Source organism: Plodia interpunctella, chromosome 15 (assembly GCF_027563975.2).
Source record: "Plodia interpunctella isolate USDA-ARS_2022_Savannah chromosome 15, ilPloInte3.2, whole genome shotgun sequence".
Taxonomy (NCBI): Eukaryota; Metazoa; Arthropoda; class Insecta; order Lepidoptera; family Pyralidae; genus Plodia; species Plodia interpunctella.
Genome location: NC_071308.1, coordinates 6,407,162 through 6,430,164, shown reverse-complemented (window position 1 = coordinate 6,430,164; position 23,003 = coordinate 6,407,162). Strand labels below are relative to the sequence as shown.

The 23,003-nt window shown below is 35.1% G+C and overlaps 1 protein-coding gene across 2 annotated transcripts; it reads right to left on the bottom strand.

The window, feature by feature from the left end:
• Positions 1–396: 396 nt before the first annotated feature.
• On the bottom strand, positions 397–19,094 carry LOC128675837 (uncharacterized). Of its 2 annotated transcripts, none has more exons than XM_053755541.2 (8): positions 18,847–19,094; positions 15,852–16,036; positions 9,690–9,895; positions 7,442–7,882; positions 5,173–5,437; positions 3,502–3,601; positions 1,994–2,177; positions 397–1,464 (listed from the first exon to the last, which is right to left on the bottom strand). In XM_053755541.2, exons 1-8 carry the CDS (start codon positions 18,955–18,957, stop codon positions 974–976), a joined length of 1,983 nt encoding a protein of 660 aa, XP_053611516.1. In that variant the 5' UTR covers positions 18,958–19,094; the 3' UTR covers positions 397–973. The 2 variants fall into 2 exon arrangements, with proteins under 2 accessions (XP_053611516.1, XP_053611517.1); XM_053755542.2 differs by lacking the exon at positions 18,847–19,094 and adding an exon at positions 18,178–18,496.
• Between the last annotated feature and the right edge of the window lie 3,909 nt (positions 19,095–23,003).

The following is a 23,003-nucleotide window of genomic DNA, read 5'->3' as shown; positions in this document are numbered from 1 at the left end:
TCCCCTGGGACAAGTGACACTTCTACACACTAACATAGATTTAGAAGGGCCGGCCCGCGGCCCCGTGTATTTCGTTCAACAAAAAACTAGTACAAGAGAATGTTTATTTTTTTGCTAGTCACGATTTCGACTGGCAGGCGGCCATTTTGAGTTACCTTTTTCGTCACTTTCTGTTCTCAACACACATTTCTTATTTTGTAGCAAATGTAGTAATCTTATGAGATTACTACAGTTGCTACATTAAACAGAATATGTTCTGTTTAATTTTTTCCTTACACAGTACATCCAACCGCATGTCAGAGAGCAAATTTCGCATTACAGATACAGAGTTCTTGAAAAATAAAGAAAATGTATAATCAGGGGAAAAGTGTTATGGAATTCTTAATAGAAAAACAATTGTATTTCTTACACATTTTATTCGAACTAACATCTGAAGTTCAACAGTTTCAGGACATTACGAACCAATTCTAAGTAGGTAAAGGAACGATAACTAACGCTTATAATTTGAACCTTAAATACACTAACACTGAACGAAATCAGGTTTTACAAATAATTGCACCAAGTTGTAACGTGAAAATGCTTAAAATAATAAAACTTACTTTCTAAATTGTATAACAAAAGCATGATTTGTAAAATAAATGTATCTGAATAATTATATTAATTTAGAAGTCTGTAATAAATACTCGACATGCATTCAGACGTAACATACGTCTTTTTGAAATAATACTTAAACTAATATAAAGCATACTTCTCAATCTCACTAAAGAAAGTACATATTTAACACACGATAGGCCACACGATATTCTCGAAACAACTAAACTAAAACATACGAGACACTTAATAATAAAAAGGAATAATTTCATTGCAACTAACGTTAAAATAATTTGTAAATAATAATAAAATATTCATCTGAAAAGGATAAGAAACAAGAAAAAATATATGGGATAAAAAAATATAGAATTTATGTAAAAGTTTAGAATTCAGTGCCGTTCACAATGAAACTCTTGACTTCGGTGATGTTCCTGGTTTCGTAGTCCGAGATCTCTTCGATTAGAATGTCTTCGTTTTTGACGGGAATCGGCGGGAATATGTCTAGCAGTTCCCCGAGCTTCCTGCCGGTAGAAAGAAGAGTGTTGCTCAGAAATCCGTTATCATCAGCGTTGTAGTCGACCTCGGGTGTTTTGTCTATTTTATAGAAGTGTTCATAGTTTTCCTCCTTGACGATTGGCGGCAAATAGTCTTTGCCGTCTTCGTAATCGAATTCCAGTTTTTTCATGCGTTTCTTCAAATTGGGCGGCCAGTCTTCGTCTATGGGGAGATCGACGTATCCTCCCGGGAGGACCTTCTGTGTGTCCAGGTTCTTTACAACCTGGTAGTCGTGATCGGAGTGGGGCCGGTTGAAGGTGATCAACTCCTCCATATTGAATTCTCCGTCATCTATTACTGTCTCGTCCAAAGCCATTTCTGTTAACAAATAAGTAAAGTTTTTAGGAATTTACCATTGCGTCCAACTAAACGCAACTAGAGGTGAAGTTTTCAAACAAAATTTTGAATATTGTCATAAATTTAACCACGTTATTACACTGTACGAACTGAACACGAAATCGGCAAAAATGAAATTGTAATTTCTTACGTAAAAGAGAAAGTTTGGTAAATGAAGCACAAAATTTCATTTTAGTTAGGGTAGTTTTCTTTCTTGTGAATATTGAACACTTCGTTTTACAGTATCTTATAATTCTAGTAGGTCTAATATCTATCTAATGAAAAATTTCTAATAAATATATAAAATTTTATATAAAAAATAATCCTGATTTAAAAAAAAAATCTCCGTCTGTTATCTAATGCACTGCGAATAACGCCATTTATTTATGACAATCATAAACTTCAACTGGGAAAATTCATTCAGTGGGTATTTGATATGATTACGATGGTTATTGGTAAAAAACCGCAGCGCACTTGTGACACTGGCGGACAACTAGAGAACCACACTCACTGTTGGTGGCGGACAGCAACGCCCTGGTGACGGCCCTGGAGGCCGCCGGCTGGCTGGGCACGCGCAGCTCCTCGCGCATGGACGGCAGCGCCACCAGCGCCACGGACAGCAGCAGAACTAGCAGGCACGTGGCCGGCTGCGCTGACTTGCCCGACGACCCTGTCGTCACGCCCGTTAGGACGTTCTGCAAGTCACACACAGGTCACATTGTAGACTATGAACGAGATTTACAATTTAAACCTATAATATAAATATGTCTGTTCGGGTTACATGTACGATATGGGCATCACTACTATTGAATAGAAACTAGTTAAAAAAGAAAAAGTTATAGTCATTGGCATCGGGTTGAGTGGCATGAATGTTAGTTCTTTTTTGGCAACTGATTTTGAAACTCGTTGGCTAATGTGGCCAGGAACAAAAATGACTTGTAATGATTTCCAATTTTGATCACCGCTTCGAGTGCGCCAACTGCAAATTGCTAATCCATCCAATCGCGCATTAATGAAAATTCTTAATGTTTGACATTGACAAAGTTATAATTGTGCCTAGCTTATCCTGTAAAAATACAAGCGGGCCTTAAAGGATTTCGTTCTTTAAAGTGCCACCAACACATTTATATCAAAAACTAAATTATGCCACTTTTTGCTTATAAATAAAATAAATTGATAAAAAAGAGATGCCGGCGCTAGTATGCTAGGCAGGTCATTAAGCCAATATGAGGTAATATTATGTATTTTTCCTGTCATATTGTCGTAATATCGTAATGGGAATTACCACGATCTAATAAACGTATTCATAATAGGTCGGATTTAGAGCTATTTTATTGTTCAATAAAAATAAGTACATAATATGTATCACAAAACTTTTACAAATACTAGTTCTTCATTTCATGAAAGATTCATGCACAAATGCCGTGGGCGAAGTAGTCGATAGATTATGAACAATAGAGATTGTAAATGAAAATTCACAATTTTTTGACAGTTTACAAACTCGCGAGATAGATTAGATTAATGTTCACTTACAATTTTGTGGTAACATACTCTTATCTCTAATTGGAATGATTTGTCCCAAAACTCCCCGGACCCAAATAGTTAATTATTATCTATCTATATCGCTATAATGATGACTCAGTCTATGAAGTTAAATATCCCGCGGTGAATCATAAAGACGCGAACGTATAAATTGCGATTACAAAATAAACATGTCTTTTTACACGTCTGCTTGATAGTTTTTGTTTTCAGAGTTAATGCAAAAAAAGTACGGTGTGAAGTACAAGCAATCGTGGTGGTGGTGGAAACGGAGGAAACATTCTCCGGAATTCCTGAGAGATCTGTTCAGAAGTGTCCGATGAGAATATAATATCTGATAATGAAATCTTTGGAAATTTTCAAGACAAGAAATTTCCGAGAACAGAATTTCCCATCTCTAGTGAGGTATCCTCAGATTGCTATGTTTCGAGTGGCTTTAACTTTAGTTAAATGTATGATTTAATAGTTATATATATTTACCTGTAGCCGCTTGAGTTGCGCGGTGAGCGTTTGGTTCTGCGACTGCAGTATCTTTATTCGCCTAATTAGTGTCTGATTTTCCGCTGTGCACTGTTTTACCCTGGAAATAAAGATTAATTAGTTTCTAAGGAAATCTAGACAAACTGTAGTTACATAAATAAATTAAGGAATTAATTTTGATTGTGAAAATTAAAGTAACAGGGCGCGTAATTTCTTAACGCATTTGCATCCCGGAGATTACTAACACCTCCAATGGTGCATGTGCCGCACAAAGCCTTTTGTTTGACATTAACAAACCAATGGTAAAATTTATCCCGTTAACAATCAAGTAAGGAAAATTGTTTGTTTGTTAAACACATAGCAAGCTATCAGTGTGAAATTGAGAATTCGTTACAGGCATCTGCCTGTAACGAATTCTGTGGTTATCTAACCACATGTTTTAATCATTTAATTTCATTTAACCATGAAATTCTTGAGCCATGAGAAAATCCAAATGTGAATTAATTAGCTGAAACGCTATCTCACTCATTGCCATTATAATAAGTGGAATAACACGTTATGTTTTTCGTTCAAGTAAATGAACTGCTAAAAACTGGATTTCCTCAACAAGACACGGTCACAGTGCCTATATAAATCTGTGGATACAATTTTACCTTGAAAAAAATAAAATACGTTTTTAACTTGTTTTCCAAAAGATTTATCGTTGAACCGTTATTACAAATTTCCTACGGGAACAGTATTTTTCTAGAGATGAAATGTAGGCTATGTTCTTCTCCGTATTCTTAACTTTATGTATGAAACATTTCAAGCATATTTGGTTGATTAGATAAGCGAGAAGAAGTAACGAGCAAACTTATTTTCGCATATTAGTTGGGAAGTTGGGACGTGTAAACCCAAAATAGTTCTCTATTACAGATGTAGGAAAACAACGTAAAATGATGATTCACCCATCGGTACAAAACATGCAAAATTTACATCAGCCACATTTGGCCACGCGGTTGCAACCCATTGGTCGGATACGTGGATCCACAATCGTGGAGATATGACGAAATTTCGATGAACGGAACGAAACAAACGGATGTTTCGATAATAAATTAGTTTTTAGGTTGAATTTTTTGAGAATATGTACTCTCTCTTGATGATTTATAAGCGAAATACGAAAAGGAGAAGGCAAATCGTAAAACCACTTCGTTTATACACTGTAAAGAAACAAATAATTCCACGTTATAATACCAACAGCACTATGCCTCAGAGTAGGGCTTGCTTCCCCTTTTGTGTCTAAATTAGAATAGAATAAGAGTATAATATATTGTCGGAAATAATCTCCGTGACAGATTTTATTCAATCTCGCATAATTATGCGCATAATAAGGCTGACATTCAATGCCTTACATAACGTGGCCTAATTCGCTCATTACACCGAACAACTTAAATACGGCTTAAAATTGTGTTTCGGTTAATTCCAAGAGATAACTAGTTATTTAAAAGAAAACAAACTATAATTTGCGCTTTGCCTATGTCAATATTTTTAAACCTTCCTGACATGACATGAGTATTGAGCCAAATCCTACATACCGCATACTTTTTTTGGTGAAACAATTCAATAACAGCTTTGTCCTACCTACTTACTGTTCTAGCCATAGAGATAAGAAAAAGCAATATGTTATTATACCTGTCTTCAAGCCCGTCGACGTATTCCTTCTTCCTCTTCCTTGAATCTTGCGCTGAGATCTTATTCCTGATCTTGCGCCTGATCCTTTTCAGTTCTCTCTCTTCATGCTTCGTGAGAGGGTAGCTGGTCGGCAGCGTGATGCCTTCCTTCGCGAGCAGTCGGCGCTCCTCGGCTGTTAGAACGAGACGGGGATAGCCGTTGCGTCCGTCGTTCACCTCACGCTGATCTGTGTCGTCATCATCGCTGCGCTCGCTTCCAGAGTCATCTAGAAATTAATGTAGAAATAACCGACTGTCGAAATTGAATATTTTATCATTAAAAACCTTAGAAAATATCAAACGTTCATTACGACTATGACATTAAAATATTTCTTTCTTCAACCTTTAGTATGTCCGGAAGTTAACACATTTAAGTCAGTGTTAGCAGAAGAGCTAATATTGTTACAACACTCAACGGTGCGCAAGCGTTTGACTGATACAAACAAGAACGAATACAACACACCAAAACCGCTGACAAATATCTATGAAAATAAAGTTAAAATTATGATGATGAATTATCGAAGAGGCCTAAAAAAATTACGCGATTAAAAAATTACCCTTTAACATCCCCCATTAACAATTGGGAAATATCTTCTAGCTCGGGCAGATGCCGACGCGAATGCATGAACATTGCGTAGTTTATGTGAGTGCTTTATTTACCGCAATGAAAAATAAACAATATATACCGAATCCGCCAAAGTTCGGCGAACTTTTCACGGATAGTATGGAGCCGGCATAAGAAACAGAATAAATTATGCTCAGCAAAACTTCTAAATAAAATAGATGAAAGTATTGTAACTCCACATAACAATAATCAGTAAATTGACATTTTAATCTTTTCAGGTCAATTTTGGTTAATATAAAATTACGTCGCGTTTACGTAACACTGATAATAACAGAATGTGGGAAAGTAGTCTACTTTATGATAAATGCTTCAAGATACACGTTTCTGTCCTAATTCTCCAAGCTGGTTTTTTATGTTTTATTGGCCCATGTCTTTTGCATAATTTTGATAATATTAATGAGAAAATTTTTATAAAAAAGAGATTTCAATAAGAAATTGGTGTTACAAAAATGGTGACTTCTATCATTTTTCATATCTTAATATTACGAGGAACCATTGAAGGTTTTTCATTATTATTTTATATTTTTTACAAACAACTAAACATTCAGAGGCATAAATTCTATTAGGATATTTTCAATATAACTAGACTATATAAAATATATTCCATAATAACCAGTTTACTACAACTAGCTGTCGTGAAACATAAGTACGCGTGAAAAGTTAAAACTATAACAATTTACACAGAACGAGAAATGTAAACTAGAGCGATAACAAATACTATTCACAATCTAAGGTCACACTATTATTCAATTCAATGCTTATGCACGCATGGCGACATACACGTTTTAAAACACGTGGTCATCTCACATATAAGTCGTAGAATTTCTATCGCCCCGTCCAAACCGGCATTTCTACTTTTAAACTAATTTACAAAAAAGACTGGCCGAATCGCTTGGTTTTAAGATAACATCAATGTTAACAATATCAATAGTCTATTACATTTTGGGAGTCCATCGGAATAACTGTATGAATCTATTGAAAGATTCTTTCAGTTCGAATTGCTTGTAACACCTACAATCATCATTGCAACGAACCGTTAGTCAGTTTTTTTTTTAATTTTTATACGGTAAAAATATTGTTGCTCAAATAAGCATAACAGATATCAGAGACGCAATAAAATTGAAGTATGAGTCCATTGACCAAATCATAGCAGTGTCGGTCACCCCTAAATTATCCGAATCGATATTAACTATCAAATAAAAATAGAAGAGAAACAGACGTGTACAGTCAACCGCATGTCAACTTATGCAAGTGGATCGCCACATGTGGCGAATTTGCAATGTCGGTGGATACATATACTGTTAAAGGTACATTCTTAAACGAAAATTTATTAATATTCAAAGTGTCATTTTCACATACTATTGTTATACGGGGTATGTTGTTTTTCTAACATATGTATTGTATCTAGATAAAACACTATATGAAATGTTGAGTATTCGCTAATGAAATAGCTGCGTCCCTTTTTTATCTATATGGGAATTTTGGGACAAAATATACGCATGCACGTGCATTGAGTTTAGCTAGGGCGCACCACATCGTATGTAGTGATGACGAAAATGTGCGCTTCAATTGAAGTAATCTTGTGTCAAATGCGTCGGGGACTCACCACAATTGCTCCGGTCGTAGTCATAATCACTCCGGGACTCCACTTTGAAGTCTTGTATTTTGCTCTGGGACAAAAGGTTAGCCGCCGCCAGTTTTATATTGGGAGAGTTCTTCAAATCTGCTGCGTTGATGATCTTGATGGATTTCAAGTCTTTCATGTCTTTTATTGTTACTGGCAACAAAATTGATCTAGGGTTGCCAGCCATTGGGGCTACCCTGATGACTCGTCTTTGCGGTGCGACTGTTTCAACAGGTTTTGAATATACTTTCGTCTGGGGATTAATAACCTGGATATTGGAGACTTTGACGGGTTTCTGGGGCTGCGCTTTGACAACCAATTGGGGTTTGGGCGTCGCGGACACCTTTACCGAAGGCTTTTGCACTTTAGGCTGGACAGCCACTTGTGGGGTTTGGGAAAGACGGCGCTTGCGCCCGCCCTTTCCTGTTGACAAAAAATGGATACTTCACTTACCAATCTTCAACATCTTTCTACTAAAAGCAAAGATCAAGCAATATTTGTTTGTTTGAACAAGTCAACTTCTGGTACTCGGAGGAATCATTTGGTTACTGAGGAATAGGGAAAAGATAAGTGTAATTTCTGCGCATCATCCGAAAGCTCGGATGTTTTTTGAGACGCCTTGACCCCTAGTGCCAGGAAAACTTTTCCCTCTTTCACCTGGGCTGCCATCGTCATCACATCATTTGAAAACGAACCCAAACCCACACCCACTATGGCTACGACTCTTGTAATATTAAACGAACGTCTAATTTTAGAGATCATTTTCAGACATCCGAAGCCATGATTGACCCTTTGCAGTTGCAGCATGCATCTTCATTACTATCCAATATACTGTTCATTAAGTATTTAATTGGATTTTTTTTATTAGATGAGAATAATGTGAAAAACTTAAAATGAAATGTATCATCACACTTTGATAATATATATCGCACATTATTAAAGTCAAGGAGGAGATAAAAGTAAATATTACACTGCTCTCAATTTCAAATCTGATAAAATGCAAAAAGAAAGAGAAAGAACACTAGTATATAGTACAATGCGAGTCCGTTATCGAGCGATAACAATAAGTACAAAATAAGGCATGGATTTACTAATACAATTCCGCCGTAAAAATTATTTCGTAAGTGGTAACCATTCTATCGATTGAATCGAACAACCTTGCGGCAGTTTGATAGCAAATAAGAAAAATTCCTATTCAAAAACAATTATCGAAAATGTATGCACAAGTGTAAAAAGAACGACTCAAATTGTATTCAATTTATTGAAGTATCGACCTGATACAAACATTCGAAGGCCAATTGGAGATATTGTAAAGGAATAGCAATGTGAATGCAGTATATAATAATTGGTGAACTAAATGATAAAGTGTAACTATGAAACAAACTGGTGAGATAACAGAAGCATACAATGATAAAAGCGAAGCAAACAGTTCTAATAGCATGAAGATGGCACAGTTTAACTTTTACCTAAAGAAATGTATGATAATAGAAAAACTAACTGTTCCCTACGTACAAACTGTAGCTAGATATCTATTTATTTAGAAGCACAATTGAGGTGACAAAGGTTGGATAGAAATTGAACAAAAAAATATCTTGTTAATTTCAAGAAAAATACTTTAAAGAGATTGTAGCTACCTTTCTATTTTTAAGTAAGAATAAGAGACGCCTTGACTAGACAAAGCAAATATAACGTTTGATGAGACACACTTCTCCAGTTTTGCCATTGCATCGTGCTCCAAATAGCACGAAAGTACATTGCATAAATTGCATCTTTATTTCTATTTATACTCACTAAATATTAACTACCAGATTTATTTATGTATTATACAGATGCTTCATCTTCAAGATGTAAGCTGCAAATATTTTATTAGGACAAGAATAAATAAATGATGGTGATTTTGATCAAAATTATTTACGTGCTCTGTTCAACAAGAGTAAATTTATATTATAAATCGTTTTATAATCGAATATAGACTAACTATAAGGCACTGATCACGCACTAAAAACAAGGTAAGTAATTTAAAAAATAAACTATTTAGAGATTGTTTTAAAAATCAGGTCAGTTCGCCTTTGCCTCCAGCCGGGTGCTCACTGCTGAGCTTATGTCGTGATGTCCCGATCTAACCTTTTAAGCTGACTTGAATAAAATCTCACACCAGTTTTAGTAATAACACTCTATAAGAAAGAAAGATCATTCGTAACCCACCCAGTTATAAAAGTAAAATACTCACCAGGATTTTGGAATGTATTGTTATTAATGAAGCCAGGGACGACGTTCTCTTCGAAGTCCTGCATGTCAAACTCCACAGCGCCATTGGAGTCGGACTCCTGAATGACCACCTCCTGAGTCTCAGGGCTGGTGGGCTCCAGCCCAGCTGTGACCTCCTCATCGCACGAGTTTTGAATCAGAAACGGTGACAGCTGTTGCTCGAAGTCGCTGAAAGAAAAGGTGATATTTCACGACCAAATTCAAATTATAAACTAAATTTATCATGGTAATGGCTTCAAAATTTTATTGAAAACTACTCTACTTCCAAAGCGCAGATGAAGAAGAAGTGGCGCAACAAACTTTACCGCAGCTGTTTTTTCAAAGACGTCAATAAATAAATGTGAGTTCTATGATTACCAAAAATGTTGTACTTTGCGGGACTCCTTAAAGAAGATATTAGAAGCATTATAACCGGAGAGCATGTTATGAAGTGAATGATACGACTATATAGATGAAACGATTGCGGTTTGTTAGGATCGTGGCTAGTGGAAATACCTAGTCTCTGCCAACCCCCATGTGAGAAAGGCGTAATAATATGTATATATGTATTATGTGTAGCGGTACGCGGTATGGAATTTTGGCTGGATACGTTGCGTACCCGAGCACGGATGCGTTACAATTCCATACTGTAAACGGGCACAGTTACGAATTACGTATTCGGTTTAACACCGACCTTTAATGTAAATGTATTTTTGTTGAAGAAATTATTATTTTCTTTATCTGCCTCAACTGAGAGCTCAATTATTTATGAAATATCTTAAACACCAAAATTTATAACAAGCATTTGCAGCAAAAAAGTTATAAAGAAAGCAATAATGGTGGTATCAATGGTGTTCATTGTCAAAAATAAATATTATGCGGGTTGTAATAAAGTATAAAAAGTTATATAATAATATCAATGTTCTGAGAGTAGTATTACAACATCATTGGCGGGCTTCCCTAATTGTTTTTATGCTTAGAAATATTCAAATTGTCTGCATGTTATCAGAAGATTCGAGTTAAATGGCACGTGTTTGTGTAAAATAAGACACATATTTATAAAAATCTAAATTGGATAAGCAGAAAGTTTTTTTAATTGAGTGATAAAAAAAATGTATCCAGATAAAAATTAAATACTATTTAGTCAATCAAGCATCTACTTTTGGAGTGAAGTCAGGTAAAGAAAATGTTGTTATCAAATTAAAATACAAAACTAGTATAGTTAATTTATCAAAACACATCTACTTTAGAGCGAAGTCTGGTATATTCGGTATGCAAATGTTATTCTAAATGACGCAAAACATAAGCCAGCGAAGATCGAGTTAACACGAACAGATAATGAAATGGTAATTACTACAATGATAACACCTCTAGTTGACTTTCATGTAAACGTTCAAAATGTTTATCAAATATATGTATCTTTCATACAAACTGTCTTTGAATGTAAGAATTCGAAATGTCATCAAAATCAATCCAGTGGTTAGGCCGTGAAAGCGCGTCATATATAATATTAGTATGCAGTATGGATGTAAGAATATCAAAAAGTATTTCTATATTTTTGAAACGAAAACTATGAACTTAATTATTTTTTTAAAAACAAATAAATAACGATCTTTCATAATCTATGAATAAATGGGAATCTCACATAGCAAAAATATAAAACATTTATTAATAAACATGGAACATGCAAGGCGAAATCATTCACGCATTCAATAAATACACGAAAATAGTCATACATGTATTTACAAAAACCATAATGACCATGGAAAAGACAACAATCAACCACAAGGTAACCAAAAGGCCAAAGTCAGTCTCGAGGAACAATTTAAGAAACTTGAGAATTTTAATAAAACAACTTTTATGGGTCTGTCTGTAGTTCAAATGTGAAAGGTCGCACATAAAATATATTTATAAATCCGAGAGATATGGACATTTCAATATCGCATTATTATTTCATGACTCGAAAATAGTTATAAGCGCTAACAGAAATACAAAATCCCTATTACTCATATTATAAATGTTTTGTTTACTTATCCATCTTTCACTTCAAAATGGAGAAATAAAAATAAAGTGATTATTTGAGTGAAGACAGCCTTCTTCCCCAGGTCCGCATTGAGTGGAAAAATACGTAAAGGAAGGCCGAAGAAGAGATGGATGTAGTGCGTGCTGAATATGGCCAGGAGGAATGTAACAGATCGATTAAAATTAGTCTGGGAAGAAGTGGAGGACACTGATATGCTGTACCGACCGACCCCATATAAAGTGGGATAAGGGTAGGCGGATGATAATAAATAGAAGGATGGAAATTGACATTTATAAGCTACTTTTTGTTGCAGACAACAGGCAGTGTAGCTTAATAATATACATATAGAAAATTTCAGAAAATCATCTTAATTTTATATTGTAAAAGGCAGTTAATGAATAGATAAGACTAATCAACATATCTTACTAAGAATGTTGTTTTCCAGAAAACTTATCAGAAAATACACATTTTCCGTGTGTAAAGATATAAACAGACTTAGTTTTGCACGAGGAAAATTAAAAGAAATTATTATAAGGAATGTGAAGAACAGATCATTATTTAATTAATGATGATGAATAGAGGAACTGAGAATTTTGAAATTTGTAATGTTCATTTATTGAAATAGAAATATGTTATAACATTACTGTTATATTATGTAACATTCGATTTATCTAAGAAGGAGATCCTATATCAAACAATATTTTGTGAATGAAGTGATAAAACATTAACATTCAAAAATTACGCTCCAAAGTTCCTTGACTTTATTCACAAACGATCAAACCCAAGCCAACGCGTGTGTTAATCATTATCAATTTTGACAAACCTATTTGATTTTGACAGAGCAGCGTACGAAAGGCCATCAACCTCATTCTGACATTGCCGGTGGAAGCTTTTACTCCCGTTATTATAACTAAAGAGATTTCAAGGTTGTAACCAACGCCGAAACTAAGCAAGCCAATGAAAATAAACGTATCGACAAACTACATATAAAAAAAGTATATGTACTGTTATTCTATCATACACGAATGCGTAGACATTACAGTTATCTTTTTTACAATGTTTAACAATAACAACAAGATAACAGGGATAAAATATGAGATATCGTGGATATTCGATAACTTTTTACAAGTAAAGATAAGTTTTAATTTCGATTATATAAAAGGTATTATATATTTATATTCTTATATAAAAGCATCTGTGAGCGAGTGAGCGGATACATTGATTCTTAATCTATCTAAAAACTTTCTCCTTGGCCTTCATTTCGTGATTCAATTCATATTGGTAAGTGGTTATCAACAGCCAATTTGCAACTTCATCAATTAGCACGACAAGTCGTCAAGTGTTCTAATGATGGACATCACGAATATTCGATATCACATGAAGTACTTCTTATTAGTTCATAGAACAGTTTAAACCACGAGCCTATCAAGATAATATTCCGTGAAATTTTAAATCATTGCCTATTAAGCCTTATTCCACGCTGTATCAGACACTCACTGGGCTACTCGACTGGAATGTTAAGCAACAAATAGACAGACACGTATGCTAAAACTTTAGATGCAAGGCCCACGTTGCATCATACATGACTCAATGCGCGACCGCTAACGGTCAAAATGTCTACGACTCCGGAACTCAAGTCCTTTCCTTAACATACTTCTGCAAAACTTAAAGAATTGTGCCAGAAACATAAGTCTTCACCTAATATAATCCTCTAGGTAGTCTTAATTTTCATTCTTAAGTAAAAATAACATAAATGTAGTAGCTCATCTGTTTTCCTGTCTAAGGAAAGTCCATGGGAATGTTACATGGAAATGGTGAAACGCAATGTAATAAATCAAATAGTTTCTCATTGTTGAGACATTGCAATAAATGAATCTGAATCTGAATCTGACAACTATTATAGGTACCAAAAATTCCTCGGGTCTTGGTTCACAATTTTGAATTGTACTAATATTACCAGAAACAAAACGAAACGATTTATTAAAAGATCCAATCGTTTCTAGAGCACAAGAACATTGAAAGCTCCAGTAACCTTTATATATCTGAAGGACCAGATTGTTATGTAAACCGAAATGACAGTCGCCAACACGTATGCCAGCCAAGTGAGATGTATCGCAAATGTGTTGCATCATGCAATTCTTTCAGTTCACGATCACGACCGGTTACAATAACCTATGGATAAACGATTTCAACATTGACGAGATTTCTTGTAGGTAATTAACAAATTAGGAACACAACTGTCGTGAACATGCAATTTTTGAATTGTTTAGTAAATATGTATATTTATGGTATGGCTATGGTATTTTTTACCACCAATTCCTAATCATGGAAGTTCCCTATGTCCTTCTCCATAGTCAAACTACATTTATAAAATCAAAATTTCATGAAAATTGGGTAAGCAGATAAAGCGCGAAGAAGAAAAAACAAAATTACTTTTGCATGCATGTATAAGTTGGGACAACAGCGGATGTAACTTCGTTCCTTGTGATATCGATAAGATAATAAATACTATTGATAATACGGAGTGTAGTAATAGGATTAAACTTAATCAAGAATTATATATATATACTAAAACTACCGGTTGGTAAATTAAATAAGTGGTTGTGTAAATTATGTATTTTCACACTTTATGATGACAATTTCGGGTGTACTAAAATACCTATTTTTGTTTTATCTGTTACAAGAAGTTATTATTTCGTTGTCTAGTTAGTAGATATCTAGTGGAAAGTTCAAATTGACACCGACCTAAATTCATTTTATTTTACATAATTATTGAAGCTAACGTCAGGTACTTTTGGGCGACTCACTATATGGCTTTGCGGAAAGGTGTCCACTCGAATCGCGAAGACAGTTAATGTTGATTGACACAAATGTGTGAAATGGAGAAAACAATGCGTATCGAATATTTCTATCTAGACGGTGTTTCTTTTCAAGCACATTGAGAAGACACTGGAAAATTTAAAATTAACCTACTATATTAACTTGTCACAGGGTCAACAAATGGAAAAATCGGTGCATATTTATATCTGTGTTGCATGAACAGTTTTACACCGGAACAAGTAAACGAGAGATAAAACTTTTTACATCAGTTAGGGGAGCAAATATGCAGGCAATGTGGTGAAATAAATACAAAATTTTATTATTCTAGTCGTGTACCAGTGCACATACGTCAGTTTGACGACATTTTACGTGCTAGAGCGTGGTGCCTCACGCGGAATAAGCAAATATTTCTCAGGGTAATGAACTCGGCGACCTCAGATCATTTTGTTTATCGCAATCTGTCTAATATGTTATCTCAAATAGGTATCGTCCAATGATAATGTATCTATTCTTTACTAATTGCTCTTAATGATGACACAAAATGTGACTAATGTTAGATAAAACTTTAAATGATTAATATAGGTACATAAATAAATATTTATTTAAGATTTTACGTGATATATATAGGTTTCGTGTGGATAGTATAGAAAGGGCTGCTAGGCAGCCTCCTCTAACTATGCCGATTAATTTGACGTTCAGACAAATTGTAGCCGAAGAAAAAATATAGGTACCTCAAAACAAAACAAACGCACGTGAACCTACTTTCCCTACATCAAACATGTGTAATATCGGTCAACAAAACGTTCCTGCATGCAGACAGGGTCGATACAGCTATCGATTTAAATGTCCCAATTTACTGTGATGGCATTTTTATAGCTATTTCAGCTTGGGTCGCCACGATATATTTAATTAACAGGAAAGCATACTAGTGCTTTCTCTGCGGCTTCACTCCCAATTTCTTGGGTCACTTTTGAGGTGAATGGTAATGGAATCCATCAGTTCTTTGAATGTAAGGGATTAAAACGTCATAGGTATAACATGTAAGTGACACGTGCGTTAAACGCCTGAAATATCTACGTTTAAATGTTAATACACATTTTCAGAGGTCTACTAAAATACAAGATGAATACTTTTTTAAACTTACAAAGCAGATAAACCAACATGCGGCCCACCTGATGGTAAGTGGTCACCGCAGCCTCTGGATACACAAGCGTCACTAACTTTGTGCGCTTGATTATTCCACGTACTGACTAAAATAAACAGTATCAAAATGTTTTTGACTAAAATGTACAGAGTACTCACAACTCAGCCGGATCACTGGACAAGCCGCTGTCAGAACTGGAGCTGCTCGGGGCATGTGAGGGGGGCGCGATCGTCTCCGGACACAGACTGAAGTCAGGCATCGACTCCTCCAGGAAGTTCAGTGACCCCTGCTCCAGGGAGAAGATGTTCTCCAGAAGGTCGTCGGACGCCGCCCATGTGTCCGTCTGCAATGAAAACGGCTTCACATAACTGTGTACAACAATCCGAATGCAGCTGTCAAGGCGTCTCGGTACGAAATCCATGGAAGGATACAGAGAGGTCCTACGCCAGGACGAACCACACGCCTCAATTTTTTTCATAAATGAGTAAGAGATAACATGGAAGTCTTCAATATGATTTGTGTTCGTGATTCCTCTTGTGTTGCACACACCCTACCTGTGGTTGCAGTGAATTTTAAGTGGAAGGAATTTTAAATATGTGCTAGTATGGTAATGTATAGAAAATACAATTTAAAAATATATGTATATGTTATACTGAATCAAGAAAAAGATACTGTTTCTGGAAGAGAGAACTATGTTTCTAACAGAGTAGGTAATTTTCGGATAAAAGTACCCTGTGCTATTCCAGGTAATATTTTAGCCAAATTTATTAACAATTCGTCCAGATTTTACATAGTTACACACATACTTTCACACATACATCCTCACATACTTTCGCATTTATAACATTAGTAGGAAATAAACAAAATTTATGCAAATCAAGAACAATAGTAATATTATATTTCAAATCAACTTTTTCATTTACTGCTTATTTATCAATCCTATTGCAACATACTTAGTTCCAATGTACCTTGTGCAGTGGTTACTTTTTCAGGTCATGAATGCATTATGTTAGACCTACATAAAAAAAATTGCTTCATTTTAAAGTCCAATTTTACTTAGTGTAATCAGTAATTTTAGGTAACTTCTAACAAAAACTTAATGATGATGAACATGCTTTGCATACTTATTGAGATAATTAATCTTCATTATGTAATTGTTCTGTTAAGAATAGGCTTCTCAAAAGTTAAGTTTCAAATCATGAAGCTAGTTGTTAATTAGACATCAAGAGTACATTAGTGGTTAAACGTAATATGTAATTAAAAGTTTAAGAAGACAGTCTGTTTATATTATAATACCTCAAAAATGCTATTTATTATCATAGTTTAAAAAGTCCCTAAGTTATGTTGAAAAGGCTATAATTAGGGCATTTGAAATAATTAAATCTCAAATAAATAAAATTAAAAAGGATTTCAATTGTAGTCTTTACATACTTCATAAATGCAAAGTGAGTTTGTTGCCTCATGTTTTTCCTACTGAACCAATTTTTTTAACCTGTTAATTGCACAGAATTGTGACACAATAGATAAACAATTGTTTGACTGGTGCATTTGTACCAGTTCTAGTTAGCAGTACAGAACACATAGAACACCTTTCAACCCCGCAAAAGTAGGTACTACTATAGTAAATATAGTAAGAAAAGGTATTACAATAAATAATTGACTGATGAAACATGAAGGTAATATGTAACGTTCCGACACCTTATGCAAAGGTCATAAGGTACCTTTACCCATAAATTGTTACATATAGAAAACAATAACAAGATGTTTACTTAGACTTAGACTACAGAGTTATATAAGGGAAAGGACAGTGTGACTAAAAATTGACTTATAACAACACATCTAATTGGCATAACAACTGTCTTGTGAGGAAGAATCCTAATTCATGACTCATATAAGAACAAGATCAGAGTTGGGTTTGCTACTTTCATTTTCTAGACTTTTACTTCAAGATTCAATGATGTGAAGATTCAAGAGAAAGGTACTAAATTGATATTTATTAACAAGTTGTAGCAGTTGCAATTTGAGTTCAAGATTATTTTCTTGGAGTACAAAAAGACTTAGCTATTTTACCACATAATAGAATCACTTACATCAAATACATTGTTATTATTCTTTTGTAGATTTTTCCAAAATATATAAACTACTACTTAGTATTAATTGTTGCTATAAGTGTAATGAAGTACCTAATTATATGTATTATGTTAATTTATAATGTTTTATTAATATAGCCTAGTAATCCTTAAACTTTTTCAAAACATGAAATCATACATAATACCCTCAATTGTAAGATGAATGTAGGAAGAGAATGTACAATGTAGAACCAACAGCAATGTGGTATTTCTGTATGTATATTAGGTACCTACATGAGGTATATTTTGAATAATTATAATTGTTACATAGGTACTGTAAATGGAAAATCATAATGACATTATTCTGCCATTATCACTGATAAAATTTGCAATACTTAATATTGAAGAATTTTACCTCCAACAGTGATAAGAGATCTAGTCTTTTATCCATTTTAAACACTTCCAACTAGATCAATGATGAATAAACATTAGTCACTTTAACTATTAAACCACAAGAAATAAATCACAATTTTTTTTCTGTATCACTCAGAACAGTTCACTATGAGGTCAAGCGATGGTTTTTCACTAATTATAATGTTATGCCTATGAGAACTTAGCTGGCATATGGAAGCAGCGGCCGCATGGTGCCTCGGTGGCACGCAATTAGGTTGTTTACGTCAAAACCGGCGATTCACGCGACACGCTATCACGCACTAACTCTGCTAGGTAACTACACCACTCGCTCGTTATGCTTAATCCTCGCTAATCACTAATTTACTAATTAAATTATGAATGAGATGGGAACAGGAGACCGCAAAGAGGCGGCGACAGGCGCACTACAGACGATCACCAAATGAAATGAATGTATAACGGTAAAAGTAAGCACGAAAGCTGTTCAACGAGGTTTGACCGACGGCACAATCGCTTATTACCTCACTGCGAGTCGTAGAAAACACTCGCATAGGTACTAAATCCAGCCGATAGCCTTTGACTTGATAAGTTATCAGTAGTTATCACCAGAGTCCGAGGAGAATAGAGAGAATTAAGACAGGTACAAAAACCTACGTAAATGTCAAACACTGACCAGTAAAGTTTCTTGTTGAAAGCCATCCATTTTCAAGTTTCCACCGTCTAGTTCCTGGTCATTTTTAAGGTATTCCAGGATCCTGTTCATGTCTTCGTTAACAAGAGTCATATTGGAATTCTTTGCGGTTGCACATTGAGGTCACCATTATAAGCTAATCGTGGCTTATATAAATATAATTTTTATTTATGAATTGCACTGATACCGATATGTAAATACTTTTCACAACATTATTTTGATTTACATGAGTTTACAAAATAATTAAAGAGACATGACATTTCTGTAGAACTTCCAACGTGGAAATAATGACGTCATGAAAGTAGGACACTTTGCGCTATTTGATTGGTGCATTTCTAGACAAAGCAGCCCTTGATAACTAACGCCATCTTGTGCACCTTACATTAACTAAGTAGCAAATGAAAGCTTGCTCCAAGTCAACTTACGTTTTAAGCCGGCTCCACACTGTCGTCGTTCGGACACAGTGAACGTGAATGCGTGAACATTGCGTAGTTAGTACGAGTGTATTTATTTACTGCAATAAAAAACCAGCGTTGTATACCGAATCCACCAAAGGTTGGCAAACTATTTGGCGACAGGGTTGAGCTGGTATAGTAGTTAATTCAGCATTTTTCGCTAATGAAAAGAGAATTTTTGTGTTTTGAGTTGGGTCTGAAAAATAGATGACCTACATCACATCTGAATTTTTTATTGATTGAATGCTGTGATTTGCTGCTCTCGCTGTACATACATACAGCAGCACCCTATCGACATACAGTTCGCCAAATTTTGCGGTTTCGACGTTTTGTTGGTTTTTACTTGCGTTACATAAAACCGTTTTATAACTAAAATCTATGCACTATATTGCTGGTTTTTCCTTGCGGTAAATAAAAGCTCTTATACAAACTATGCAATGTTCATTCGCATCGGCATCTGTTCGAGTTCGGCGATAGTGTGTCCGGCATAGTGTTCTGTTTGCCTAATCGGCAAACATTTCGTCAAACTTTGGCGGATTTGATATACATGGTTAGTTTTGCCTTGCAGTAAATAAAATTTCTCATATAAAATTATAAACTACACAATATTCGTGCATTCATGGCAATAGTGTGGAGCTCACATATAGTTTCATGCATATATACCTTCAACAGGTGAAATCCATTAGCGAGCTATAAAAATATATGCTTAATGTTAAAGTTCCGCAAAGGAAAATACACATAGGTACTTTTCTTATGAAAACAGAAAGGTGTAGTTTTTCTAAAGCCTTGTACTTTGAAGGGCCCCCATTGTACGTTTTACAATAACTCCGTCCATTAGAGGGAGAAAAGGGGGTGTGTGAATTGCAAGAGGTAAGTAGATGGTAGGTACTTAGGCAGCTGCTGTCTATCAAATTTATTTTATGCCGGCTCCACACTGTCGTCGAACAGTACCAAACTTTGGTAGATTCGGTATACCTATATTGTAGGTTTTTCATTACGGTAAATAACTCACACACTCATACTAACTAGGTACCTACTCAATGTTCACGCAGTCGCGTCGGCATGTGTCTCAGTTCGGCAACAGTGTGGAGCTGGCATTAAACAAGTTTAAAAGCGGTTTTCGCTCGCATTCTGTTCGTCGTAAGGAGATATAATAAAAAACTTATCACGGGTTGACGGAAAGTAGTCATGGTCCACGAAAGGTCCTAGGTTCGAATTACACTCGTAGTGCTTTACTTTACGGGGTAGACCGAGAAAAGGGTTGCTAAACTTGAAGACCACGTTTAGCTGTCTTAGCGGGCACATTGGTTCATTGATTCTGATTCGTTCGACTGTTCGGCGAATTTGCTGGTTCGGCATACATTGCTGGATTTTCATTGGGGTAAATAAAAGCAGTCATTAAAATTGTGCAATGTCTATGGATTCGCATGGGCATCAGTCCGAGTTCAGCGATAGTGTGTAGCCGACATTAAATAGCGACAGGTGCTAGGTCATCGTCTTTATAGAAACGATTCTCCTTAGTTTGCTTTTACAATGAATACCTAAATAAAAAAGTAGATACCAGCTGCACTAATATTCATTCTGAGGTGATTTTGGAATAGAATAATTAAATTGATGTAGCGGTATCAGGATTTTAAAGTACCTAATGATAAATATATTTCTATCACTCCTAGAAGAGACAAGTTATACAAGTTTTTTTAATATAATAATTCATATCTCTCCAGATTCCAGTCCTGTCGTCATAGATAAAAAAAAGAAACAGTTTTGTCCTAAGCGTCCTACTTACCTACATCTAGTTCTGTGGTCCCACCACCTGCATATAGATTTTGTACTGTCACCAGAGATAATTAATCTCCTAGTAGGTACTGGCAGCAAATATTTCAGAATAATATTAGAAGAGTATAGGTACATGTGAATTTCATGTATGAAACTATGAACATGTATGAAAATTAGGTACTTACCTATTATTAATCGTATAACTAATACATAATCGATTACACGGGCCTATGCTTGTAATGTGAGCAGAAAGTAAATTAAACTTTAGATAAGAATGCTAGGTTGGGTTGTACAGTCGACTTTGACTAAACTGTTAACTAAGTAGGTATAATAACCATTCCTTCTGGTCTGGATGGATACATATTGCAAACTTACTGAAAGAAATAGATAGGTAGGCAATTGTGAAAAAATCTTTATGTCTAACTCCAAGAAAAAAATATTTTACCATCTGTAGGTACCTAATAAATAACTGGACTTTTACCTATATCGATCCATCAGACATCATCATCATCCATCAGATAGATCTACCAAAGCCAATGACCTTACTTTAACCCGGACCCTATTTTTGTAATGTACCTATGAATAGACAAGAACAGGTGACACGCTTTATTTTCATTCGACATACCTACATAACCAGACACAAATAGGCTTGGCAGGCGGCGTACCAGTCGACCACACAAAAGGAGCCACCACCAAAGCCTTCTTCCCGCTCATCTCTGATATCTCTTCCGCTCTAAGCGTCTTCAAGACTTCCTTCTCTCTGACTAAAATTCTAACTGACCACGGATTCCACAAAGCTTACCTCTTTAGATTTAAAATTATCAATGACGACAAATGCTCTTGCGACGACACTACACCACAGGAAATCCCACACCTACTAAAAGAGTGCCCCATATTTGACAAGACACGCCATGACTATGTTACGGCGGCGACTATGTTACGAAAAAGCGTGTATCTAAATATTGTGCCCTATGAACAAGTTGAAACCCAAATAAAACTCTATTATTCCGAATAAATAAAAAAAAGCCAGACACAAATAAAAACCATTCGTCTTCATCGGGTTTCGGTTTCATTACAAAAATAGCATACCTGATCTCATTTCCTAAAAAATGTACACAAAAAATATTCAAAAAAACGGTACAGATATTCGTGGTCTAAATCCAATTTTGAACTTTAGTTGTCGCAATCTGTTTGTGGGTATTAATGTATGTTTGTTGATAATAACATCACCGCTATGTACCAGAAAAAGTAAAATAAAAAGTTGTAATGTCGAAAAGGCGCACTTTTGGCGCCAAGCAAGAGAGCTACAAAATGTAAGTTATGTCGAAGCCACGTTGTAAAATTTGCCGTTTTACGAAATGGCTCACTATGGATAGATTTAATTATGTAGATTTAAAACTACACGTATTCTGGGGATAATTAATGAGTATATTGTATTTTAGGTGTAATTTGGTATTTTTCCTTAAGGGATAGTGACGTGATCTGTCTGTATCATTCGCAACGGCTCAGGCAGGATAGATAGTGTAGTGTCAGGATTGGGATAGATTAGAACAAAATCACGATAAGAAAAAATAAGGTAAATGGACTTTTTTAGTAGGTAAGTAATTTTCAAATGTATTTTTATTTTCTTATGGCTATTATCTTTAAGTATGTCAAAATAAATGTGTTATAATTTATATGTATTGACTTGTAGTAATTACTCATTTACTTTACATATTTGTCACCACGATCGTCTTCCACCGTCTGGAGGTCCTGATTCTCAATGCAGGTATGTTGAATACCTTATAAGTTTACAGTACAGAGCTAATATAAAATCAAAAGACTCTCAATTCGGTGCTATTGTTATAAATGTGTAATAGATAAGGTACACAAAGCTCCATGACGGGTTTGACCTGCTACTCACCTAAC